Genomic DNA, 24,581 nt, shown 5'->3' on the forward strand with positions numbered 1-24,581 from the left:
TGATATTAGATTAATTCATAACCGATTCACTAAACCCAGATAACCACTAACCTGAAGAAACCATGTTGACTAGAGCACAATATAGGTGTCTTCTGCAATTCGTCAATCTCAAAATGCAATGTCTTGGTACTCTAGGGCGTGAGGCTTTTATTGTGTACCAATTAAGACTGCAAGGACCCTATATTTATACCTTATGCAATGGTGTGTCAATTAGGTGACTTCCCATAACATTAGTCCTAATTGAACTCAACCTTATCATGCAATCCCAAAGTATCTATATTAGGATTGTTGAGCTACATTCCTTATCGTACACACACCTTTTGGTAACTTACAAACAAAGTCATCTCCAACTCTATAATCTCACACCTTAGTTACACGTATTAACAGCTCTCATGAGTCTGCCACCCCCTCCCTTCCGTATTGTGGGTGTGTGAGGCTTTGGTCGTTGATTAAAGGTGTTAATTGTTTTGTAAGTACAAATTTGTCAAGACTGATGACGACAAATTTTTGCTACCAGATAGAGTTGTTGGTAAAAATGATAAGTAATTTATGAAGTTTAGTAAATAGAATAAACTAGCTAGCGCATGTCCTGTCCGGTCTCAAATTCAATGAGATCGATATACATAGTCCATGATTTATCATTTATATATGCAAATGTCCTCCAACCCATGCATACTCGGATTATGATCATAATCTTGTAAAATTTTGCTTTTAGCTAGCGAGAAAACGAGGGCGAGCTAATTATATATACTCATCCATCCAGTTTGGTTAGATGATGGTCCAGTTTGGACGTACGAGGTAATTTTTTTCAATCTCATCGCATCTACGTATAGTTATGTTTGGATGAGTAATTTGCAAGTACTAAGAAATGTCAACTAAATATAGCTAACGAATAGAGTTTTAATGTGATCTTCAGGATTTAATTTTGAGTAACCATAAATATTTTTATCCTTCTAATTTGAGTCATCCAACTAATTAACTATTGTGTGTCACTGTGCCCATCACGTACGGTACCACCCCAAAATTGTTATTACGTACATTTCCCACTTCCAAATTATTGGTGACACTCTTTTTTCAAAACGAATTGTATCCGTCCTATAGAAAAACAACACGAGAGAAAAATACAATCCGTTGGTGTTGAGTTTCCAGCATACATGCACCACCCATTTATCATCGCCCTCCGTTGAAGGTACAAAAAATTAAATTTCAAAGGAAAGAAGTGAATTTTTTCCTGCCCTTTGTCTGGTAGGTAAGACGAGAGAACAGACACATTCCAAATCATGCAGAAGTTTGTAGGCAATGCACACCACACAAAATGCACGTGCCAGCAAGCCCCCTACCTCTAATGTGGTTGAGGGTTTCTAACAATGAATTGGTCAGGCACGTGTTCCTCAACTACCCTCTCCTCCTTTACGTGTTATATAAATATAACAACTTCTCTTAACATTTTGTCACACCCTTCCCGGCTATCTTACTTACCATTGCAATTTGCTACATCTGTAACTCCTCACCACAACTAGCTCCTTAGTCTCTCTTCGATCTTTCTTGACAACCCGACAAAAATGGTGACCGTCGAGGAAGTTCGCAAGGCTCAACGGGCTGAGGGTCCGGCCACGGTATTCGCCATTGGGACAGCAACTCCTCCCAATTGTGTGGACCAAGCTACATACCCCGACTATTACTTTCGTATCACCAACAGTGAGCACAAGGCTGAGCTCAAAGAAAAATTCCAGCGCATGTGTATGTACCATATTTTTTTTGTTCTTATTTCTCTTTGAATAATTATTTGATTTGTTCATATTTGCTATATATGCTTTCGCTATGTACTTTGTTTGATAAACATTCTCTCTTTATCTTGCATAGGATATAGCTTAACGTTTATTCATGATATCATTGTATTTGTATATAATGAAGAACTACGAATATAGCCACACAGAAAAAAAATTTGCTAATGCTCATGGCAACTGTGTTAATATAAGCACAAAACACTGTTCTGATAAAAAAAAAAAAGTACAAAACACAATACATGAATTTTCTTAAACAGAAATTTTTTACAATATTTTGAAAGCGAATGCTTTTTTTCTCCCTTAGAAAACTTAATATTTGTGATCGCAGTTGGCTTAAATTTTAAATTTTAATTGTTATTAGATGAAGTACCACACACTAGGTGTGTATAAATATAAAAAATTTAAAAAGTATAAACAATATATGAAAGAGAGAAGTTTGAGAGAAATGTGAAAGAGAGAGTGGGAGAAAACGAGGAAGATGTTTAAATTTTTTATTTTTTTAAATTAAAAATTAAAAATATATTATAATGACATGTGGGTGAATGAAGAAAAAAAAAATAGCAAAATTTGGTTTGGGCAAATTTACATTAGTGGCCACGATTTTATTTGTAATATAAGACCAAATTGTCTCTTCATCCTATTTTAATTAACAAAAAAGATTTTATTATTAAGTAATTTAGATATTGTATTCTTTAGTAGTTCTCTCTTAAATTATTTATTTTTCAAAAGGTATGCTTATATTATCTCCACTAATTAATAAAACACTCATTGTCAACTAAAATCCTATGAAATTACCAGTTTAACTCTCTAATTAAAACAAAACATGAATAAGAAATATGAGGCAGACATGTAATTTCACACAACCAAATTTTGCATTTTTTTTTTCAAAGCCTCACCTACATCTAATCCAAACATATCTCTAATAATAATAATAATAATAATAATAAAAAACTTCCCACTCCCACATTCTCTATCACTCTCTTCCTCTCTCTCTCTCTCTCTCTCTCTCTCTCTCTCTCCTTCTATTTCAAAAACAAAAATAAAAAATTTTCTCACACATGTGTACCCATATGCTAGTTGTTCATTAAAGTCTCTTTAATGAAATTAATAGTATTTTCTGGTGAAATTAGAAGTAGCACAAAGAACCTAGTAACTCGAAAAGGAAACCACCAATTAAAAAGGGACAAAACTCCATGTTGTCATGCAAAAAAGAAATATTTTTGCTCACCATCCTATTTATCACCACTCGATGGTGGTGAGCAAAAATGCAACCCTACACAAAAGAACTTACCGGGAAACCTAATAATTTTATTTATTTTCCACGCATTCAAAAAATATACTAAAAAGTGCAGAAAATTGGATCTTGATTATTTTTCTCTGGGGGTGTGCTATCAACACACCCCATTTTACTTTCCACACACCCCTTGATAATTTCTATCCGTTGATCTTCTTCAATTTATCCGATCCGACGGTCGAAAATTAAAAAAGTGTGTGAGAAGTAAAATGGGATGTATGGATATCACACCCCTTTTTTCTTTTCAAACAGTGAATCTTGAATAATGTGTTAAATTTTCAGGTGACAAATCTATGATCAAGAAGCGTTACATGTACTTGACTGAGGAAATTCTAAAGGAGAATCCAAGTGTGTGCGAGTACATGGCACCCTCACTTGATGCTCGGCAGGACATGGTGGTTGTTGAAGTCCCAAGGCTTGGCAAAGAGGCTGCCACCAAGGCCATCAAGGAATGGGGACAACCCAAGTCCAAAATCACCCACTTGGTCTTTTGCACCACCAGTGGTGTCGACATGCCCGGCGCTGACTACCAACTCACCAAGCTATTGGGCCTTCGCCCCTCTGTCAAGCGCCTCATGATGTACCAACAAGGCTGTTTCGCTGGAGGCACGGTTCTCCGTTTGGCCAAGGACTTGGCCGAAAACAACAAGGGTGCACGTGTTCTTGTTGTGTGCTCTGAGATCACCGCGGTCACCTTCCGCGGGCCTAGTGACACCCACCTTGACAGTCTTGTGGGTCAAGCCTTGTTTGGCGACGGTGCAGCAGCCGTCATCATTGGTGCTGACCCAGTGCCCGAAGTCGAGAAGCCCTTGTTTGAATTGGTCTCGGCAGCACAAACCATTCTCCCCGACAGTGATGGGGCTATCGACGGACATCTCCGTGAAGTAGGGCTTACATTTCACCTTCTGAAGGACGTTCCCGGTCTTATTTCAAAGAGCATCGAAAAGAGCCTTAACGAGGCCTTCAAGCCTATAGGCATTTCAGACTGGAACTCGCTCTTCTGGATTGCACACCCAGGTGGCCCTGCTATTCTGGACCAAGTAGAGGCCAAGTTGGCACTGAAGCCAGAGAAACTAGAAGCGACAAGGCAAGTGCTGTCAGATTACGGCAACATGTCGAGTGCGTGTGTCTTGTTTATTTTGGACGAGGTGAGGAGGAAGTCAGCCGAGAAAGGACTGAAGACAACTGGAGAAGGACTGGAATGGGGTGTGCTGTTCGGATTTGGGCCTGGCCTCACGGTGGAGACCGTCGTGCTTCACAGCGTGGCTGCTTGAAGACACCAGTAGCAATGTCGATTTATTTATCTGCTTCTAGTTCGTATATGTATTGTTTCCACTTTTTTCTGGTCAGTTTTTGGTTTTCGTATATTTTTTTAGTTTGAAAAGTGCATGGGCGCCATGGGTAAACTTTGTTGCAAGGGCTGCGTTTACTATAACATTGATGGAAGAAAAAAAAGGCCCTGATTGGGGACTGTAACGAGTTACATATTGATGAATAATGCTAAAATTTTCCAACTTTCAAGCGTTTCAAGTGACAAACATATTATATATGGTAGCTACACCTTGATATTTGATGTACTAATATCGCTTAGCTGCTTCTCCATTTCGTGAGAATTTGTTTATGTTAACGCAGATCCTTGTCCGACCCAGTCTCGCTATTATTATTTTGAGAGACGACTCTTTGATTGGGAACTAGATCACCATTAGATGGAAGACTAGTTGATTAGTAACTGGGTCACTGTTGAATGCGAAACCTTTTGGTACGTGACAGACTACCTCTTCCAAGTGATCAACTTTCTAGTAGTCAACTCTAGTGGTTAGCTTTTTAGTGGCCAACTCTTTAGTGGTCAACTCTCTACTGTACGTCGAACTTCTAGTTTCCAAATGAAAGTAGATCTTCAGAATATCAAGGTGGCAGATTCTATGACTCACTATTTGCTACAATTAAGGAAGCAAGGGACTATGTTTGTGGTGTGCCCAACTCAGAGTCGGTAAAAAAAGTCGAATCCGAAAGGTAAACTAAAAATTAAAATAAACAGAAAGAATAGAAACTAAAACGAGGTGAGAAATAAATTCCTTTTATACAAATAATCAAGAATTTTTTGTAAGGCTAAAATAATTAAACACCACTTTTAGCCTCGCATATCTAATCCGATTTCATTCCACTTACCCTCTTGATCGTCTAATTCATAAACATGCATAGCCAATAAGGGGTGAGCTTCAAAAGCTTATTAGGGACATAACCTTACCATGGTAAATTGACAATACTAAATTAAGTGTCATGACATCATAAAATCAAGTATGAAATCATTATCGGTAACAATGTTTGATGCAATGCAACTTGACGTCATTTACCCAACTCATTAATTCCTATAATAATAAGCAGACTTGTATGTCTAATACAATGCATTTTACCTCGGCAGTGGTGATCTGGTTGCTCAATTATAGAAATTAACCCTGTAACTTAATCATCCTAATTTTTCCTTTTATTAATCTCCTTGCTTAACTCTTTGTAGCCAGTCCCGAGTTACCTTATTAGGAAACTGGGTTGTACAAGTGTCATTTTGTTAGTGGTCACCCACTAATTAACAAGTTGTTAGCTGTGATATTTGGTTTGTTAATTAGTGACATCAACTTTAAGGAGATATTTTAGTTATATAGCTGGAAATGTATTGGATTGTAAAAGTTAGTTGTGAATAAGAAAGTTATGTTGTTAATATCTCTTGCATGACTTTAAGGTTGAATGCTTGGGTATTATGTCACGCCATGGATCCGGAATCGATGGAAAATTCAACCCCATGCTCGAGCGCAAGTAAGAATAAAAATAAAACGAAAAATAAACATCTCTTTATAAAAATAACTCCAAAAATCTTTACAAGGCATACAAAATAAACTAAAATCGTGAAATGTCCCCTCAAGCACAACCTCAGCTCGTCTAGTACTTGGCTCACCAAATAACTCATCTGAAAAATATAAGGGTGAGGGGTGAGCAACAACCACTGCCACCCAATGAGTAGATATGTAATATGCCAGTCAAGCGATGCCGTTTTACACACGCTAGAAAATATGAGAATAATATCAAAACTTAGCCACATAATTCCGTATCACATCATCCCTTTACGTGTTCATTATATCCTTCATAAATTGTAACTCACCATGTGACCCCTAATGGCCTTCCTACCCTAATGTCCCCTTATGCAGTTTACATTTATCCCTCGAACTAATGCAACACCAAAGTTCTCATGTTCCATGAACATCTCAAGTAATTTCACATGCAATATATATCACATCATAAAATATTTACACAAAATCCATCATGCTTGGCTTAAAATAGATAGATATTTGGAAATAACTCAAAACCCAAGATAATCTCATGGTTTTCATTTATCAAAAAATAAAAATATTTTAAAACACATTACATAAACTACTTACCTCAATTATCAAAACCTTAACGAGACAACTAAGGCCATCTCCAACCGAAGGAGGGCCAAAGGGCTCCTTTTAGCCCTATAGTCCTTCAAGAAATTAATTTTTTAATGAACAGTGACATGCCATATTTCTTACCATCTACAATCAAGGGGCCAAAGGGCCATAGGCCAAACATAGCCCTATGGAAAAAAACCATCTCCAACCGAGAGGGCCAAAGGGCCAAGGCCAAACATAATTTATTATTTAAATTTAAAGATTACAACAACTCAAATTTACAAACTACAACTTAAATTTAAAAACTACAACTTAAATTTAAAGTCTATAATCATCATCATCATCATCCGCCATTGTAGGATTATAGTCGAATGTAAACAACTCCCATTGCGCTCTAATTTCCCTTTTTTTTCCTGTCAAAATAGGCCTTACTCATTGGAGTGTAATCCAAAGTGTTCCTTTGCATGTTCCTATCATCCATCTCTTCTTGAATTTGTTTTTCCCATTCTTCGTGCCTATGGTTCCTTTCTTCAGCGGCCAAGGCATTTTGCTCTGCCATTAATCACAATGAGGACGCCATTTCCTGTTGAAAGGCGTAATCATCCTTTGCCTTACCCTTTTCCTTCAATTTGTGGACCTTGTTTCGTCCCATAGCCTTAGGTAGGCCTAGCAATTCTTGACACGACCCGATAACCTGACACGACATGACATGAAATTGATAGGTGTTTGGGTCGACACAATAACAAATCAGGTAATCCGATAAGCATCTATTAAGATAACGGGTTAGTTTGGGTATACACGTGGGTAACACGATACATGATAAGCAAAATATTAATTTTATAATTTTATAACCCTAAAAAAATACTATAATAATTATATATATATATATATTAATTTAACAATTTTATAGCCCTAAAAGTTATAATAATTATATATATATATATATTAAATTAAATTTAAAAAATTGGTGACTATTGGATCGGTTGAGATTTAATCAGTCGTCCATTGTGCATTAGGTTGGAGGCTATCCTTTTCTTCTCTCTCATTCACTCTGATCTCTCCAATCCAAACTTACTCCCTCGCCGACTCCTTAATCCGCATCTTTCTCACATCCTCCTCCGTTCACTTCCTTCAACTTGACTCTGACAGCCACAAGAAAACCACACATAGGCAAGCACATGTTAAAGGTATGAATTTTGTATTTTTGGGTATTCTGTGTTTTTGAAAAAAAAAAAACTAGTGATTTGGCGTTTTCGTTAAAATTAAAACTAATGGCTGGGGATTTTCTGGGTTGGGGCATGTTTGCAAACATTCGAAAAACCCAACGATCGAGCAAGTGTGCTTTGCGTTGACTTTGCTAGCTTGAAAATCACAAAAGGACGAGGCAGAAATAGAATCAAGCATTGGAATTTGGGAGTATAGATGCAGTTATGTAAATTAACTTTATTATGTCATGCCATTTAGTTGTATTGTAAGCCGTAAGGTGAGATTCATTATTTAATGTCATATATATACATATATATTGGGATATGTTATCAGGGGTCGGGGAGGTTATATATTACATATATTAGGGATATGTTATTAGGGGACTAGGGAGGTTAGAATTCAGGTGGTATGTGAGGCAGGCAACAACAGAGTAGTGACGCCATATCTATTTTTGTTTTGCTGTAGTAGATGCAATGTAATGGAATTATTTGTCCCAAGTACTGGCAATTGGCAGGCAGGTCCTTTTTTTTTTTTTTATTGTGAACAACGCGAGTTCATTTGTATCTATGTTTCATTTGGGGTCTATTTACTTGAAGTTAATAAGTGGGGTCTATATTTGTTTTCCATATTTGGAGATTTGGAACAAGCAAAGCAATTAAGCAAGGCTGCAACATGCAAGTGCAAGGTATTTTTAATTGAATTGTGAATTCGAAAGTAAATTTGAATTGAATTGTGATTTGTAGATATATGAATTTGAAAGTTGAATTGGATTGTGATTTATGATTTATGATTTGTGGATATATGAATTGGATTTTGAAATTGAATTGGATATGTGAATTTGAAATGGATATAGATAGGTGAAATTGAAATGGATATGTGAAATTGAAATTGAAATTGAAATGGATATGTGAATTTGAATGGATATGGATATGTGAAATTGAAATTGAAATGGATATGGTATGAAATTGGTATGAACAAGATTATACAGTTTTGTTTTTCTTTCTTGAAGCAATCGATGCTATAGAGCAAGATTTTACGAACCTTAGTGATGGAGGGTCAGTGGAAGTTACAATGGGAATACAACCAAATCATGGAAGTGAAAATACAGAAGATACAAATATAAGTCCAGCAAAGAAAAAGGCTAGAGTGATCAAATTAGGTACGCAAACACTCAGGTCTCCTGTTTGGAAAACTTTCAACAAATTGACTACTATTTTTGAAGATGGTAAAAGTCGTGCTCAATGTAAATATTGTAAGAAACTGGTAATAGATGATAGTCATCATGGGACGGGTAATATGAATAGACATTTGAAAACATACTCTAGACCGACTGGTGGATTATTGTCGGTGTTTGAATTCTGTTCCCAAAACTTTGATCCTATAGTATTCTATGGCTTATTGGTAGAGGTCATTATCAAGCATAATCTTCCTTTTAGTTTTTCTGAATATGAGGGAATTAGGGCTTTGTTTGCATATATATCTCCTAATATTAAATTACCGTGTAGAAATACAATTAAAGCCTATGTGTTGAGGATCTTCAAAAATGAAAAACAAAGGCTTCATAATTTGTTTGGCTCAGATGAAGGTAGAGTTTGTTTGACATCAAACTTATGGACCTCGCAATGCACTGATGGTGTAGTACTATTGTTTTATTTCTTTTCATAATTATTTTGGTAAACTTCTCATAATTTGAATGGTTTTTAATGTTTGGTTTTTCTATACTTAGTTTATGCGGAAGAGAATTCTAACGTGGAAAACCTTACTGAAAACATCATCAACATAACTCTTGAAGGAAATAGATCAAGCCAAAGTTCCAATACAAATTCCTCATGATGGTTGATGAAAATTGAGGATTTTGTAAAAGGAATAACATGCAAGCTTTGAGTTCCATTGGTAAGGTTTAAACTTTTGAGAAAGGCTTCACAACCTTGAAAACAAAAACTCTTTCATTTTGCATATCCTTGCACATTTAATATTTTGTAATAGACTAGTAGTGTATGAATGTTTTTTTTGTTAGGCTCTTATTTTCGAATGTAGATGTAGTACTTAAATGACAGATGTGTTTTAATGTTTTGAAGTAATATTTATGTGGCAATGTGTGGTAAGTGCAAATTTAAGAAATTTTTTTTTTCTTAACTGATCATAACGGGTGTGATACGACACGATCCGTTAAGATAACAAGTGTTACACAAAAACGACATGAACACGACAGACACGACCCGTTTGCCAGGCCTAATTCTACCATATCTCCTAGACCAGATATTAATCCTATAGAGTTGTAATCCTATTGGGGTAAGGAATTTACCTTCCTTGCTACTATAAATAAAGGCACAATAGGGTGGAATAACATACACCTCACAATTACACATCTATCTCTCTCTCTATGCCACTGCACCCCCTCTCTATGTTATCTACATTGTTCAGTAAATTAGGCCTACAACACGTTATCAGCACGCTTCTGACGCTGTGATAAAGATAGTTTGATCTTCAATTAGGATAGTATTACATTTAATCATTCTTTTTATGATTAACTGTTGAAGAAATACAACTTAGGAAGAAAAATCGGTTGTGCTTTAATTGTGATGAAAAGTATCATTAAGATCATGTTCATTCAATTCCTAAAAAGAAGATTTTGTTGATAGAGGTACATGTTTCTACTGATGAAATCAATCATGATCAATATGTTTATACTAAGGAGGCTAAAGTAACTGCTTGTGCAATTTTTGGAATCCCTGCACCTAAATCTATTAACACTATGAAGGTCCATGGTTCACATAATGTTGTGGATGTTTCTTTGGTCAAGCAGTTAAAAGGTCAATTAGACACCTCTCATACTTCAATGTTAAAATAATTGATGGGGGATCAGTTGTCAGTAAAGGGTGTTATGCTCAGGTCCCCATCAAGATTCAAAATTATGAGGCTATTTTAGATTTCTATGTCATTCCACTTGGAGTATGTGATATTGTATTAGAAGTTCTATGGTTGAGGACTCTTGGTCCTATTTTGTGGGAATTTGACAAACTATACATGCAATATGTGGTGGGGAACATGTCTTATTGTATATCTAGTCCTCAAGATTTAACTTCTTATGGGATTACTGTTGTTTCTACTTTACAAATGGATAACTTGCTTGGCTCTGTAACTGTTGGGGCAGTACTTTACATTATGCAATCAAAGGTTATTAATTCTAGGAATACAACAACTACTGCAGTTTAATTCAATTCTAGTTCTTTAACTACTGAGCAACGGCATGAATTAGAGGAATTATTGAATGAGTTTGCTGCTATTTTTCAAGCACCTTCTGTGCTTCCTCCTTCAAGATCTCACGATCACAAGATCCTTCTTTTGGACGGCAGTAAGCCTCCTAGTGCCAGACCTTACAAGTATGGTCCTTTTCAGAAGACTAAGATTGAGAAGTGTGTTAACGAACTCTGGGTTGCTGGATTTATCAGACCGAGTACTAGTCCATATTCTTCTCCAGTGTTGTTGGTTAAGAAGACTGTCAAAACCTTGTTGCAAGCTTGGAGAATGTGCATGGATTACAGGGCTATAAACCTCATCACCATCAAAGATAAGTTCCCTATTCCTATCATACATGAATTACTAGATGAAATGTTTGGTGCCATGTATTTTCTAAACTCAATTTAAGGCCCGGTTATCATAAAATTATAATGCACCCTAATGATATTGAGAAAACTGCATTCCGAACTCATGATGGCCATTATGAATTCTTGATTATGCCCTTTGGTCTCACTAATGCTCCTGCCATTTTTTTGGGTCTCATGAACGATATTTTTCAGCAACATTTGCAAAAATTCATTCTTGTGTTCTTTGAAGATATATTGGTGTATAGTTCAACTTGGGAATTACATTTGCAACATCTTAGACTTGTCTTTGGTATTTTTCAACAACATCAATTATTTGTCAACCAGTCCAAGTGTGCTTTTGGTCAGCAGTAGGTGGAGCATTTGGGTCATTTTTTAGCTATTACTTACCTTTATCTAGGTTGGATGGATGATTTGCGACGTGATTTGGAGAAAGATGACTAGATTCATGCCAAGAAGCAATCTATTTTAACTCATTTATGATCAGGCTCCTGTCGGCAATTTACGATTTCAGTGGGATAAATGTAGAATTGTGTTTAATTGGTGCTTAGAAACTTACCTACGATGCTTTTGTAGTCTGCAACTAAAAAAATGGGTAAAGTGGCTTTCTTGGGCTAAGTGGAGTTTTCACACAACTTTCCACTCTTCTGCTAAAATGACTCTCTATGAGATAGTTTACGGTCAACCTCTACCTTTTCTACCAATCTATAAAGCAGGGACAACTAAATTAGATATGGTGGATAGGAGTTTACAAGATCGCAATCGTACTCTCTCTCTCTTCTCAAGGCAAATTTGGAAGTAGCTCAGGTTTGTATGAAACAACAAACCGATGAAAACTGAGTGGATCGATCTTTTAATATAGGGGATAAGGTTTTTCTTTGGTTGGTTCCATACTAGCATCAGTCTTTGGCTTCTCATCCTTTTCATGAACTGCAACCTTGTTTCTATGGACCATTTAAGATTTTGGGTAAAGTTGGTTAGGTAGTTTACAAACTGAAGTTGCCTCCTCATTTGGAACTCTACCCTTTTTTCCATGTTTCCTGTGTTGAAGGCGTTGTTTGGGGTCCAATAATAGTGTTTCAACTCCCTTGCCTCTTGTCACAAATGATGTTCTTGTCCAAGTGTTACCAGTTGGAATTTTAGCTAATCAAATTGTTTCATATGATGTTTCTGCAGCTCCTGCGACTGAAGTTTTGATTTAGTGGAAGCATCACCCTCTTGAGGATGCTACTTGGGAAAATTATGAAGCGTTCAAGCGTCAATTTCCAGAATTTAAACCTTGATCCTCAAGGTTCATTTATTGGGGGGGGGGGGTATTGTTAGGAAACTGGGTTGTACAAGTGTCATTTTGTTAGTGGTCAGTTTCTGGGTTGTACAAGTGTCATTCTGTTAGTGGTTAGTTTCCTAACAATACCCCACAAGTGTCATTTTGTTAGTGGTCAGTTTCTGGGTTGTACAAGTTCATTCTGTTAGTGGTTAGTTTCCTAACAGTACCCCACTAGTCACCCATTAATTAGCAAGTTATTAGCTGCGATATTTGATTTGTTAATTAGTGACGTCTAACTTTAAGGAGATATTTTAGCTATATAGCTGGAAATGTATTAGATTGTAAAAGTTAGTTGTGAACAAGAAAGTTTTTTTCTTAATATCTCTCGCATGAGTCAAGGTAGAATGCTTGGGTTTTAACATACTCGACAAAAATCATGTGCACTTTGGGTTGACATGAGACCTGATACCAACCAAGAGTAAACTCAACTAGACAAAATATTTCACGACGGATATACTATCGCTTAAAATAATATTCCTGACGGCCATGTGCATCAGTATATCTTACACCATTATTCAAATACGATATCCCGACGAGTTCCTTTCCATCGTTTAAGCACTATTCCGCCGCGTAAATTCATTTTATTCGACTAACTTATTCGTTGGTTGAGTATTAGTCCTCACGTAAATTTAGATTTTAGCTAACAAACTTATTCGTCGAGCAATTTATTACTTAACCGACAGTTTTAAGTGTGCATCATGTAAATATACAATCACGATCTTGTCCCTAGATGAATGGGCTTATATGCCAACAAAGCTTTCCCATCTGGTAAACTATTTTTTCTTGTAGCACCCAAGACGGATCAAGAAAGTGGAAACTATGAATTTTGTCTATCTAGGACTTTAAGAGGGAGAAGGAGAGAGCGGCTAGGGTTTTCCGATAACCAAAGAGAGTTGTTAGATTAATAATTCATTTATTACTTCTTATGATTATATCCCCTCAATTTTTTAAGGCTTATTAGTCGAAATGCTCCCTAAAATTGTCATTGAGTCTCAATTTACTCCCTGAAACTAGTTTTGTCTCACTTTGTGACACACCCCGATCCAAAATGTCCACTTGGACATCCAAATCGTGATGTGCTGGCCGACACCTGGAAGGTGATGAAGCCATAAAGTGTAGTGATGTGGAAAATATGAATAAATTTAAACCTAAAAGTCACTAATTTAGAGTGCGCATGTGAGCAGGATCGAACCTATATCACACAAGTGATGTCAGAGCATAGATAAATTGCAGTAAAAGAAGCGTAAAGACATTTATACCAAAATGAGAAGTCTCCTACATAACAGCTTTTGCCAATGATCCTCGTCGTCACGAAACCTCTACCACTAAAATCCTGGAGGGGCGAAAAATAAGGGTGAGTGGGCCTGAAAATAAAGTTTTGTAAAACCTTTTCGAAAAGTGTAACCCCTCGCTGTAAAACAAGAATATGGTTTCCCAAAAATATTATAATAACAGTATGTAATAGGTACCTTACAGCAGAAGTGAGTCAAAGATGTAAGGTACAACGACAAGGTAACTCAACATTAAATCTCAAACCGCTAATACAAGAAATCAATGCTCATTAATTTATGTAGGCACACAAGTCCATTGCAGAGGTATTCAGAAAATGGAACAGGCTAGGTGTAGGTTTTACATTCTAGTACTACATCACATGAGTTGCGCTAGTCGCATCACTGATAGGATTAAAAACACACCACAAAGTAGCACACAAATGTCCTATTGATTTTCCTTATTAACACTAAGATTGGTCAATTGTAGCATATGAAAATAAGGGTCTTTCCCGCAGAAGATTGTTTTATCTAACTACTTAAAATGTCACAAAAACTGGGCTGTTGTCCCTACTCACCAGTCACTGAAAAATAATTATTAGACCAACTTACACTTATCTAAAGTCTACGAAATTTTATATGAAAACACTAGACACACAGAGCTACACTCATACAAATATTTGGGATTTTTGGAGTTGATTTGCTATTTAAATTAACTAAAACAAAAACAGGAAAAAAAAAACAGATTTTAAGTAGTTCACAAATTAAGAAAAACGAGTTAGGGGAATTGTTATCCACCACCAAATAATCATGCAAACATGTTATGTTTCATTCAAATTCCTTCTATTTCCAGATGAAGATGCTCAAGTTGGCTCAATGTTATAACTCAACCTATTACTCTTTCTTATGTAGTATGTTAAGAGAATGGCATTTTCAACTTAACTTAGTCCCTAACATGCAATCTAGAATGGTGTGTTCATAGATTTAACAAGCAGAAATCATTAAGAACGAAAAAGAGTTTGAGTCATCACAAGGCATCGTAAGTACTAGTGTTGTCTTACTTATCCTAGAAATTGGTTCACATGTTAATCGCAATTAACAAGTACTACTCTAGAACATATGTAGGTCATCATTCGACAAGGGCAGGCACACACATATTCATAGCATTAGAATCCTAGATATGCTTACTAAGTATGCATCCATAGAAAACACATACTAAGTATGCATACATAGAAAACACATACTAAGTATGCATCCATAGAAAACACATAAAGAATTCATCAATGAGACAAGTAGTGAACCAATTTTCATCCATTCATAAAAGTAATTCAAACGAAATGTCATAACAAACTTGCAATTATATTCGGGGCTTCAAAACAGCCCCTAACTACTAAAAATTAGTTACACATAATCCTTAAATAAAACCAAAAGAAAGACATGAATTTGAGATGATAAAACCGAAAGAAGAGAATGCCAAGATTTCCTCCTTCCTTTCCTTCTTTCCCCAACGCAGCAGCCTTGCCTTTTTTCCTTCATTTCATTCCTTTTTTTTTTTCTATCTTTCCCACTGCAACCTGCAGCCTTTTTTGTTCTTGCTTGCTGCCACCGTTTCTTCTCCATAACTCACCCCACTAACAGCCATTTAGTGATGACAATAAGTGAGAGAAAATGATAAAACAATTGTAACTCTTTGGGCAGCCTTTATGCCAATTACTCCCACTTAATCCTCATCTTTAATTCCATTTCATATGATATTTGAATAGGTTTCAGCTGGCTTTTTCTTGGCTGCATCAATTTTGGCTGCTAATTTTATTGGATTTATTGCTTTCAATGCTTTCTTGTCAGTTACAAACTGCTCAGCCTCTTAGGAACCTTTTAGTGTTACAATGGCCATAACTTCTTCTAGAAAAATGATATTAACAATCCGCGAAATGCTCCAGAAAATAGACATCCGTAGCTTTCTAAAAATATAAGGCTCATTCTCTAATTAATTCTGAGCTGTCCACAACTTGCTTCCAAAGTCAGCTGATCTGCATAGGTAGTTTTGACAAATTTATTACTTAAAATTCCACTTGTATTATTTTTCCTTTCTTTGCTTGACAAATCCTACAAAAAACAAAAACAAAGTAAATAACTCAAAAATATAAGGAACTAACTAAGAAAAGACAAGTGAATTTGATGTAAAATATATATAAATATTAGCTTATCAATCACATACAAGTCCAACACATCATACAAAATGACGAGCTGGCACCTAACTCTAGATCCAAAGCAAATGTAAACGGTGCATGTGAACTACACGTGAAACTAATCTTTGGCCTAGGACAATACAAATAACTAAGAGACACTGTGAAAACATATAATAATGAGCAAATAAAATGCAAGGATGTTATGGCACAAGTTTATACTCACAAATAATATTTAAAACATAAAGTGTACAAAGAGTCTATTTCTAAAGCTAAACATGACATGTCACATCATAATATATAAAAGCAGTTGTTGAAAAAATTACACATACACACACACACACATACACACACATGTAAAAGCAAGATTATTTGTTTCTGATGGAAATTCAAAGGCATGCAAGTGGAAATAAAAAATTATTTGTATGGGTTTTAAAACCCCTTATTTGTCCCATCATCAATTCTCACACTCTCCTTTCTCTCCCACTTACATCCGGCCACTTCTCTCTCTCCCATATTTTCTTTTTCTGAAACCTTTTCTTTCTCTCTCTAAACCTACACACTCAACCACCAATTCTTATCATCACTCACACGTCACCTCATTTTTGTTTTTTCAAAACCGGTTCTCTCCCTCCCTCCCTCCCTCCCTCCCTCCCTCCCTCCCTCTCTCTCTCTTGCCACTTTCCCTCATTTTTTCTGAAAACACTTTCTTACTCTATCTCTCTTTAAGCTCTTGACACTCTCACTCTCTCTAGAGCTCTGAGAGCTCTCGTCCCCTTTCCTCTTCTAAATTTAAACAAATCAAACTCCAAAACCATGAAACCTTAATCTATGGGACTAGTGGATCCTAGCTATACCGTTGCATGCATCATCGGACCATCATGGTGTAAACCATCATTGAAGCCGAGAGCTTCAAGCTCTGAAACTTGAACCCATGTGAGGTTCTCTATGCAAATCTTGTTTCATTATGTTTTAATGTTGCTCGGGACATGATTTGCGGTGTTTTCCAGTTCGAAACTAGAGGTTTAACCCCTCGCAATTTCTTTGAAACTTTGCCCAGGTTCCGGTCACCTTCTCCAAGCACACTCCAACGAGTTTGAGGTATTTGGAGCTCATGTTCTACTTGAAACAATCCTAGGTACTTAAATACCTTTGTTCATGTGAAAATTAGTTGGAAATTACTAAGGTTTGACATGCATGCATACTATTTTTCCCATTTCCAGAATTTGGTGAAGAAACCCGGCCCTTGTAGGCCATTTTCTGGCCATTTCCGACACATTTTGAACTCCAAACAGGTACAATCTTGGTCTACACCTTCCTAGCTTCATTTAGACATATTATGGGCAAAATTTGGCTGTGAAATGGGTCTGAACAGAGGGTTTGAATCCTCCCTAGATTTTCTGATGAAAATCTGCAGAAGAAGAAGAAGAAGAAGAAGAAAAAAAAAATAAAAAAATAAAAAAACCCCAAAATCCAAACCTAGAGCCGGCCAAACCCATGACCCATCAACCCAGGATCTGACCCAATTTCTAAAATGGGCTCATAATATTCTAGATTTTCCAGGGAATATTCTTTGCGTTGATTTTTTTTGAACTTTTCTCGAAAACCCTTCTAGGCTATTTCGACGCCCCGAGTCTATTTTAGACATCTATTTAGTAAAGCTTCAAAGTTTTAACGTAGTTGACGACCGGGATCTCTCGGTTGATTTTTTAGGGTTGAAAGTTGACATTTTACCAAATTTGCCCAAGGCCCCTCTTAGTGTATTTCGATGCGTTGATTCTAAATTCGCCGTCTGTTTTTCCAAATTAAATCTTTTTAGTTGAGTTTTACTGATGGGACCCAATATTATGCTTAGGCGCAATTTCTATCGAAGGCCTCGGCTTTCCTAGCTGCTATGGTTGCGACATTCATGTACTAGTGAGCGGGTCCTTTTTTTTTACGTATATATATATATATGTATGTATATGTGATTTTTCCAGCAACTGCTTTTATATATTATGATGTGACATGCCATGTTTAGCTTTACAAATAGACTCTTTGTACACTTTATGTTTTAAACATTATTTGTAAGCATAAACTTGTGGCATGACATCCTTACATTTTATTTGCTCATTATTACATGTTTACACGGTGTCTCTTAGTTATTTGTACTATCCTAGGCCAAGGACTAGTTTCACGTGTAGTTCACATGCACCGTTTACATTCACTTTCGATCCAGAGCTAGGTGCCACCCTGTCCTTTTGTATGATGTGTTGGACTTGTGTGTGATGCGACTAGCGCAGCTCACGTGATGTAGTACTAGAATGTAAAACCTACACCCAACCTGTTCCATTGTCTGAATACCTCTGCAATGGACTTGTGTGTGTACATAAATTAATGAGCATTGATTTCTTGTAATAATGGTTTGAGATTTAATGTTGAGATACCTTGTTATTGTACCCTACATCTTTGACTCACTTCTGCTGTAAGGTACCTATTACATATTGTTATTATAATATTTTTGAGAAACCATATAGTTGTTTTACAGTGAGGGGTTACACTTTTTGAAAAGATTTTACAAAACTTTATTTTCAGGCCCTCACCCTTGTTTTTGCCCCTCTAGGATTTTAGTGGCAAAGGTTTCGTGACGAAGAGGATTATTGGCAAAAGCTGTTATGTAGGAGACTTCTCCTTTCGGTATAAATGTCTTTACTCTTCTTTACTACAATTTATCTATGCTCTAACATCACTTGTGTGATATTGGTTCAATCCCACTTACATATGCACTCTAAATTAGTCACTTTTACGTTTAAATTTATTCACATTTTCCACATCACAACACTTTATGACTTCGTCACCTTCCAGGTGTTGGCCAACACATCGCCATTCGGATTTCCCAGTGGACATATCGGGGGGTGCGTCATTTTGGATATGATAGCTTAATGGTATAATGATTTTGTTGTAATGAATATTTTTCAATTACAAAATTTCGAGCTAATACATGGTTGTCTTGCAAGTGAAATGGCTCTACGAAAATGATGTAACTCTTATTTTGATTGATACAATGATTTTGTTGCTCAGAATTTTTCTATTGATTGAATGATTTATTTTTTTAAATGCCCAAAATTTATGGGTTTGAATTAGAGTTTCATAAGTAAAACTAAGACTTGTTTAGTGTGTAGGCTAAAAGTAAATTCATGTGTAAAAAGTGAAATGTCTAAAATACTCTTAAATTTAACAGTCCCTTAACAAAAGTGGGTAAAGTGAGACAAAAGAGTTGAAAATGTCAGTTTCAAGGAGCAAAATGAGACAAAACCAGTTTCAGAGGGTAAACCGCGACTCAATAGCAATTTCAAGGGACATTTCGACTAAGAAGCCATTTTTTAGTGAAGATAATAACATAGTCCTCAAGTAACGCCGTTTGTAATGGAATCCCATAGAGCTACCCACACCACAGTACACCACACCTTCTTAATCGCTTTCTTAATTTATATATTTGGGTCTTTAATCGTACACGTTTTGTGTCACTCGCCTACCACCCCCAAATTAATCGGTCACACCCTTTTTCCAAAACAAATCGTGCCCGTCGAATAAACAACAAGATGAAACACAAAAAGAAAGGTTGAAAATTAAAGTTTTTCTTTTTTGTCAAACAATAAATTTGTTAAACTAGAAAGCCGACGATATTTGAAATTACGCTATGAGGCAAGAACAACATTTCACTCCACCATTATGGTAGAGAGCCACTTGCACCACAAAATGCAACCGAAAATTACAAAATGCAAATTCTGAGTTCACATCGAAGTTTATATGTAACTAACTTTGGAGGAATTCAAATGAGTCCAGATCAATGGTTCCACAGTAATGTCCCAATTAACTAACCAAGTCTTTTGCCACCGTATTAGTTATATATATATATATATATATATATATATTTTTTTTTTTTTTGGCAAAGATAGATTTGTTAAATTAGTCACCGACGGGGTTTGAATCCACGCCGTTATCCAAGGATTCAACACCTTTTCACCGTTGTAGTAAATGACTATTTGCATATTAGTTTTATATTAAATACACACCACATTGACTTGATTGACGTGAATGAGAGAATAAGCAAATAAATAATACATAACTACTAGTCATTTTGTTTGGAAATGTAAATGTAGCCTGCCCAAATCTGATCATTTAAGACTCTTTTAATTGTTGAGATTACCTTTTACATCATCTATTATATATAACAAGAGAAGAAAAGGTGAATAGTGTTTTGGTGTCAGCAAGTTTCAACAAAAAATGTTGAATAAAAATGCTCCCAAAACAAAAAACTTCAAAAACATCTCAAAATAATGTATCAAATAAGGCAGGTGTGACAGCGCGTCCCTAAAAAGTATGATTTTTATAATTTTATTACGTGAAATTATGGGAATATCCTAGGGAAAAAAACGTGATTTTCCGAGGACACGTGTGATTCTCGTATGTTTTGTTATGTTTCTCGACATATTTGGATAGATCTCGAAACCACGAACTCATAGGTAAAAGTCGTTTGCGAGTCCGGATTATAACGGTATAGTTACAGACATTTGAAATTAGTTACATTTTAGATTAATAAATTATTTGAATTCCTACCTTGTGGGAAAGAAGCCAATCTGCTTCAAGGATAGAAAATAGGGCCTAATTAGGTGAGAGGAGGGGGAGCCAATTAGGAGGATGACCTCCCCTTTCCGTGGACTGAACACCCGTGCACAGCACACCCAACCGTACCAAAAATCCGACCAATTTCTGCCATTTTTTTTGTTGGAACACCTTATCCACCACCTGCAACCTCTTCCCCAATCTTTCTTCTTCCATCTTTGCCCAAAATTGAAGAGTTTTAGGCCCAAAAACGCGAAGAATATCACCGGAGCATCGGATGTGTTCGACGGTGATTCCTCCGATCCGGCGAGTTTCACCACCCACCACCACCGTTAATCAACTCCCCTTGGACCCACGAACAAGACTGAAGTAGTTGTAGGGTGTTGGAACATCGAGGAAGTCGAATCGAAGAACAACCATCTTAGGGTTTCCGGCGGGTTTGAGCGAAATTGGAGCCTTTCCTGGCTAAATTGAACTTGGCCACAGGTATAAAGTTTGCTTTACTCTTTGAGATCCTCATTTCTATAAATTTTGAGAATTTTTAGAAATAGTTGAGTTTTCTGGCAAGTCGGGCGACCGGCCGCCACCCGCGGTGGCTAATACGGCGGTGTACGGCCAAGGAGCCGACATTGTGTTTTATGCGAATTTTGTTAGTCTAATTATGCCTTTGAGATCTAATTGTTGTGGTTTGAATATTAGTGTGATTGTAGTATATATTCGGATTTGGTTTGAATTCTGGATATGTGAACTACGAATGGCTTGATCCCTGTTTAGGGTACGTAAGCAGTCTAACAAGACATTAGATGCAGCCATACAATAATTGAGACAAAAGCTTTGTTTGGGAAACTAAGCAATGCGAAGGAATTGGTGAAAATGTGAGTTTTAACTTTATGATTTGTTGGTTAAATGTGGTCATAAAACAGTGTGTGAGGAATAGAGAAATGGAACTAAGGAATTGTAAGTATTGATAGTTAGTTAAGCTAGTGTTTAGTTGGGCTTGTCACCAATATTTATTCCCGAAAATAAATAGCTCGGGAGTAGGGCGTTATAGATTGTGCATTTTATGCCACATTATATGCACATATTTATATATTTGAAAGCACTACGATATGATTAAGTTTTGGATTGCATCATGCCATATCCATAGGTATATTACAACGCATAATTATTGTGAATGCTTTGAAGTACGAGGGTGAACGCAGGACGCACAGGTAAGTTCAGGGGAGTATATGTTGCGAAATGTGAGATGCATGGTTATGATTACATTTTATTTGAAATGATCGAGTTATGGCATGACTATATTTATGTTTTAGCAACTCCGACTTTGTCGTACAGGTTGTAATGATAGGCAACGCTGACATTGTCGTACAGGTTGCTTGTGAGACGTACATGTCATATTAGATGCATTTAGAGCTCATAAACTTGCACCCCAGTGTTAGTGCTCCCGCCTGTGGCCAAGGCATAGTCCTTCGCATGATGTTCACCTTCCGCACCTTACGCTCACCTTGAATCTAAGGTAGGTGCACAGGCTTGTTGTACAAACCACTATAGGTGGTTCCGACTCGTAGGTGACCCACGATTATTCACACAGTCTTCATGTGATCGTAGCACTTGAGCGTACTTATCTACACCCAGTCCTGTTGTACAAGTCACTATAGGTGACTCCGACTTACGTCCTAGCATGGATTATTAAGCATCTGATTATTTATATTGCTGATGAGATGTTGTATCTTGGTATACTTCTGGATTTACTGATTGTACACAATTGATTTCATCCTTATACGTTGTATGATTTTCTGGGAAATTATACAGGTGTTACAGTGAGGGGTTATTACTTTTGATAAGTGAATGGTTTTTGAAAAGCTTTGTTTTAGGCCACTCACATTTTCTATTTTTGCACCCCTCCAGGTTCTAGTAGCTTAGCGGGTTCGGTGGTTTCCCCAGGGACGTTCCGGCATTCTGACAGACCTTCACCTATGTAGGGTCGCCTACGGGCGCACTATTGTCGTAACATTTATTTTTGGACTGCTGTAGGCCTTAGGCTCTGAATTCAGTGTTTTATTTACACTAGCACATATCCTATTACTCTATATTTGCTAGTTTTAAATTATTCGCACTTTTATATTACTGTTTCTAGCTTCCGCACTGTGCACATGGCTACGTCACTTTCACGTGGCGGCCAGCATGCCCTGACCTCGGTTGGGGTGTGTCACCCATCGTCTCCCCTTTAGTATAGATAATATTGTTTGTTTAAAAAAAAAAAAAACAAGCATTTGACAACTAATTTAATCACATTATTATCTGCGTGCGAATGACTTTTTTTTATAACCAGCATTACACGCCTCTTAAAACTTTTTGAACGTGTTTAAAAATAGAGAAATTGAATCACATTATTACTAGCCTACTGTGATGAACTAATTTAAAAAAAAAAAAAAAACCACACACATACACATGCAAATTAATTATTAAAAAAATACTATTAAAAAGATGAAAATGCCCCTGTGATAGATCCCGACCCGAAATGTCCACTAGGACTCTGAATCAAGCTGTGCTGGCCGACACATGGAAAGTGACGTAGCCCCCCTGCCTCGAATGTGCACGCTCGTCCTCAGGATACGTGTCACCTATATGCGAATTAACTATAAAAACGTTAACTTTAAAGCACATAACCGTCCGTTCAAAATAACTTCTCATACATTGCTCAAAATGGACAAATGAATATACTAACGTGATCTACACAACCTCACGATCACACCCATATTTTTAAAATAATTTTTGGACCACGCACGCGCCCCCACGCGCCAGCACAGACACGGGTCCACGCGCCCCCACGCGTGGCCACGTGACCTGCACGCTGACGGCGTCAAGTGACGCCGTCAGGAATATTCCCTGGAATATTCCGTTAACCTTGACTGACGCCGTTACTGTCCGTTAGGAATATTCCGTTAACCTTAACGGAATATTCCCCTGTCTTCTCCGGCGAGCCACCGCCGCCGGCGCCGTCACCGTCGCCGGAAAACTGCAAAATTTTCCAACTTTGTTTTCTCACTGGTTTTTCAACCATTTTTCACGTTCTTTATACCAAAATGAAGCTTAGGACTAGTAGATTCACGTTAGACTAGTTTTAAGGCCTAAAAATCAAAGAATCTCACCTGCAACAACGATCCAAGTTCGGCCAACTTTGAACCAAGCTTTCCCGACGTCCAAATTCACCCAACGAAGCACTCCCAAGCTCCTGGGAACCTCACTAACACATCTACAAGCTTAAAATGTCCAAAAACATACTAAATTAGGTTTGCATGAATAGTGACCCAAAACGGACCTTGTGAAATCGACGTGAAAACGTCGAGATTCTTACCTGAAAATGGCACCACTAGACTCCTCACAGCTCCACGAGTTCAATGGTAGTCTTGGATCCCTCGATCTGTGACGTTTTAGGGTAGGTGTGTGTGTGTCCGTACGTTTACAGAGGGAAGAAGGAGAAATGGAGCTCGGGGGAGAGAGAGAGAGAGAGGAAAGTCAGAGGGAGAGGGAGAGAAAGCAAGTGTGAATGTGTGTGTGTGTGACCCCCACACATGTCCACACCACACTAAGCACCAAAAACATAATAGAACAAACTAGGGGTAAAATGGTCATTTCACACGTACGGCTCGATAGTTTCGGGACGGGATGTCACAATGGGCTTAACCTCACAATGGGCTAGCAATAATATGATTCAATCAGTTGTTTATTAAACATTATTTTCTCTATTTTAAATAAGTTCAAAACATCTAAAGAAGCGTGTAATGCTGGTTATAAAAAAAGTCTTTTGTACACGAATAATAATGTGATTAAATTAGTTGTCAAATGAATTTTTTTTTTTTTTAACAAACGATATTATC

At 36.9% G+C, this 24,581-nt stretch overlaps 1 protein-coding gene and 2 long non-coding RNA genes across 3 annotated transcripts; 2 read left to right on the forward strand and 1 right to left on the reverse strand.

Moving 5' to 3' along the window:
* The first annotated feature begins 1,450 nt into the window (after positions 1-1,450).
* Positions 1,451-4,595, forward strand: LOC137736810 (chalcone synthase). The gene is made up of 2 exons (XM_068476082.2): positions 1,451-1,740; positions 3,364-4,595. The coding sequence occupies exons 1-2, from the start codon at positions 1,563-1,565 to the stop codon at positions 4,353-4,355; spliced, it is 1,170 nt and encodes a 389-aa protein (XP_068332183.2). The 5' UTR covers positions 1,451-1,562; the 3' UTR covers positions 4,356-4,595.
* Positions 4,596-7,461: 2,866 nt separating this feature from the next.
* Positions 7,462-9,830, forward strand: LOC148691525 (uncharacterized). The gene is made up of 3 exons (XR_015955280.1): positions 7,462-8,394; positions 8,719-8,868; positions 9,436-9,830. It is a non-coding gene; the product is annotated as an uncharacterized LOC148691525 (long non-coding RNA).
* A 13,447-nt stretch (positions 9,831-23,277) lies between these two features.
* On the reverse strand, positions 23,278-24,255 carry LOC148691526 (uncharacterized). Its single transcript, XR_015954739.1, has 3 exons — positions 24,059-24,255; positions 23,853-23,963; positions 23,278-23,339 (listed from the first exon to the last, which is right to left on the reverse strand). It is a non-coding gene; the product is annotated as an uncharacterized LOC148691526 (long non-coding RNA).
* Positions 24,256-24,581: the final 326 nt, after the last annotated feature.

The sequence above is a fragment of the Pyrus communis genome, chromosome 13 (assembly GCF_041283825.1).
Source record: "Pyrus communis isolate YQ-2024b chromosome 13, ASM4128382v1, whole genome shotgun sequence".
Classification (NCBI taxonomy): domain Eukaryota; kingdom Viridiplantae; phylum Streptophyta; class Magnoliopsida; order Rosales; family Rosaceae; genus Pyrus; species Pyrus communis.

Bases quoted from the DNA above. Each gene is read 5' to 3' on its own strand.
- LOC137736810 (XM_068476082.2), top strand. From the start codon at position 1,563: ATGGTGACCGTCGAGGAAGTTCGCAAGGCTCAACGGGCTGAGGGTCCG. The intron at 1,741-3,363 runs GTATGTACCATA...TTAAATTTTCAG, and splicing joins AGAAAAATTCCAGCGCATGT to GTGACAAATCTATGATCAAG.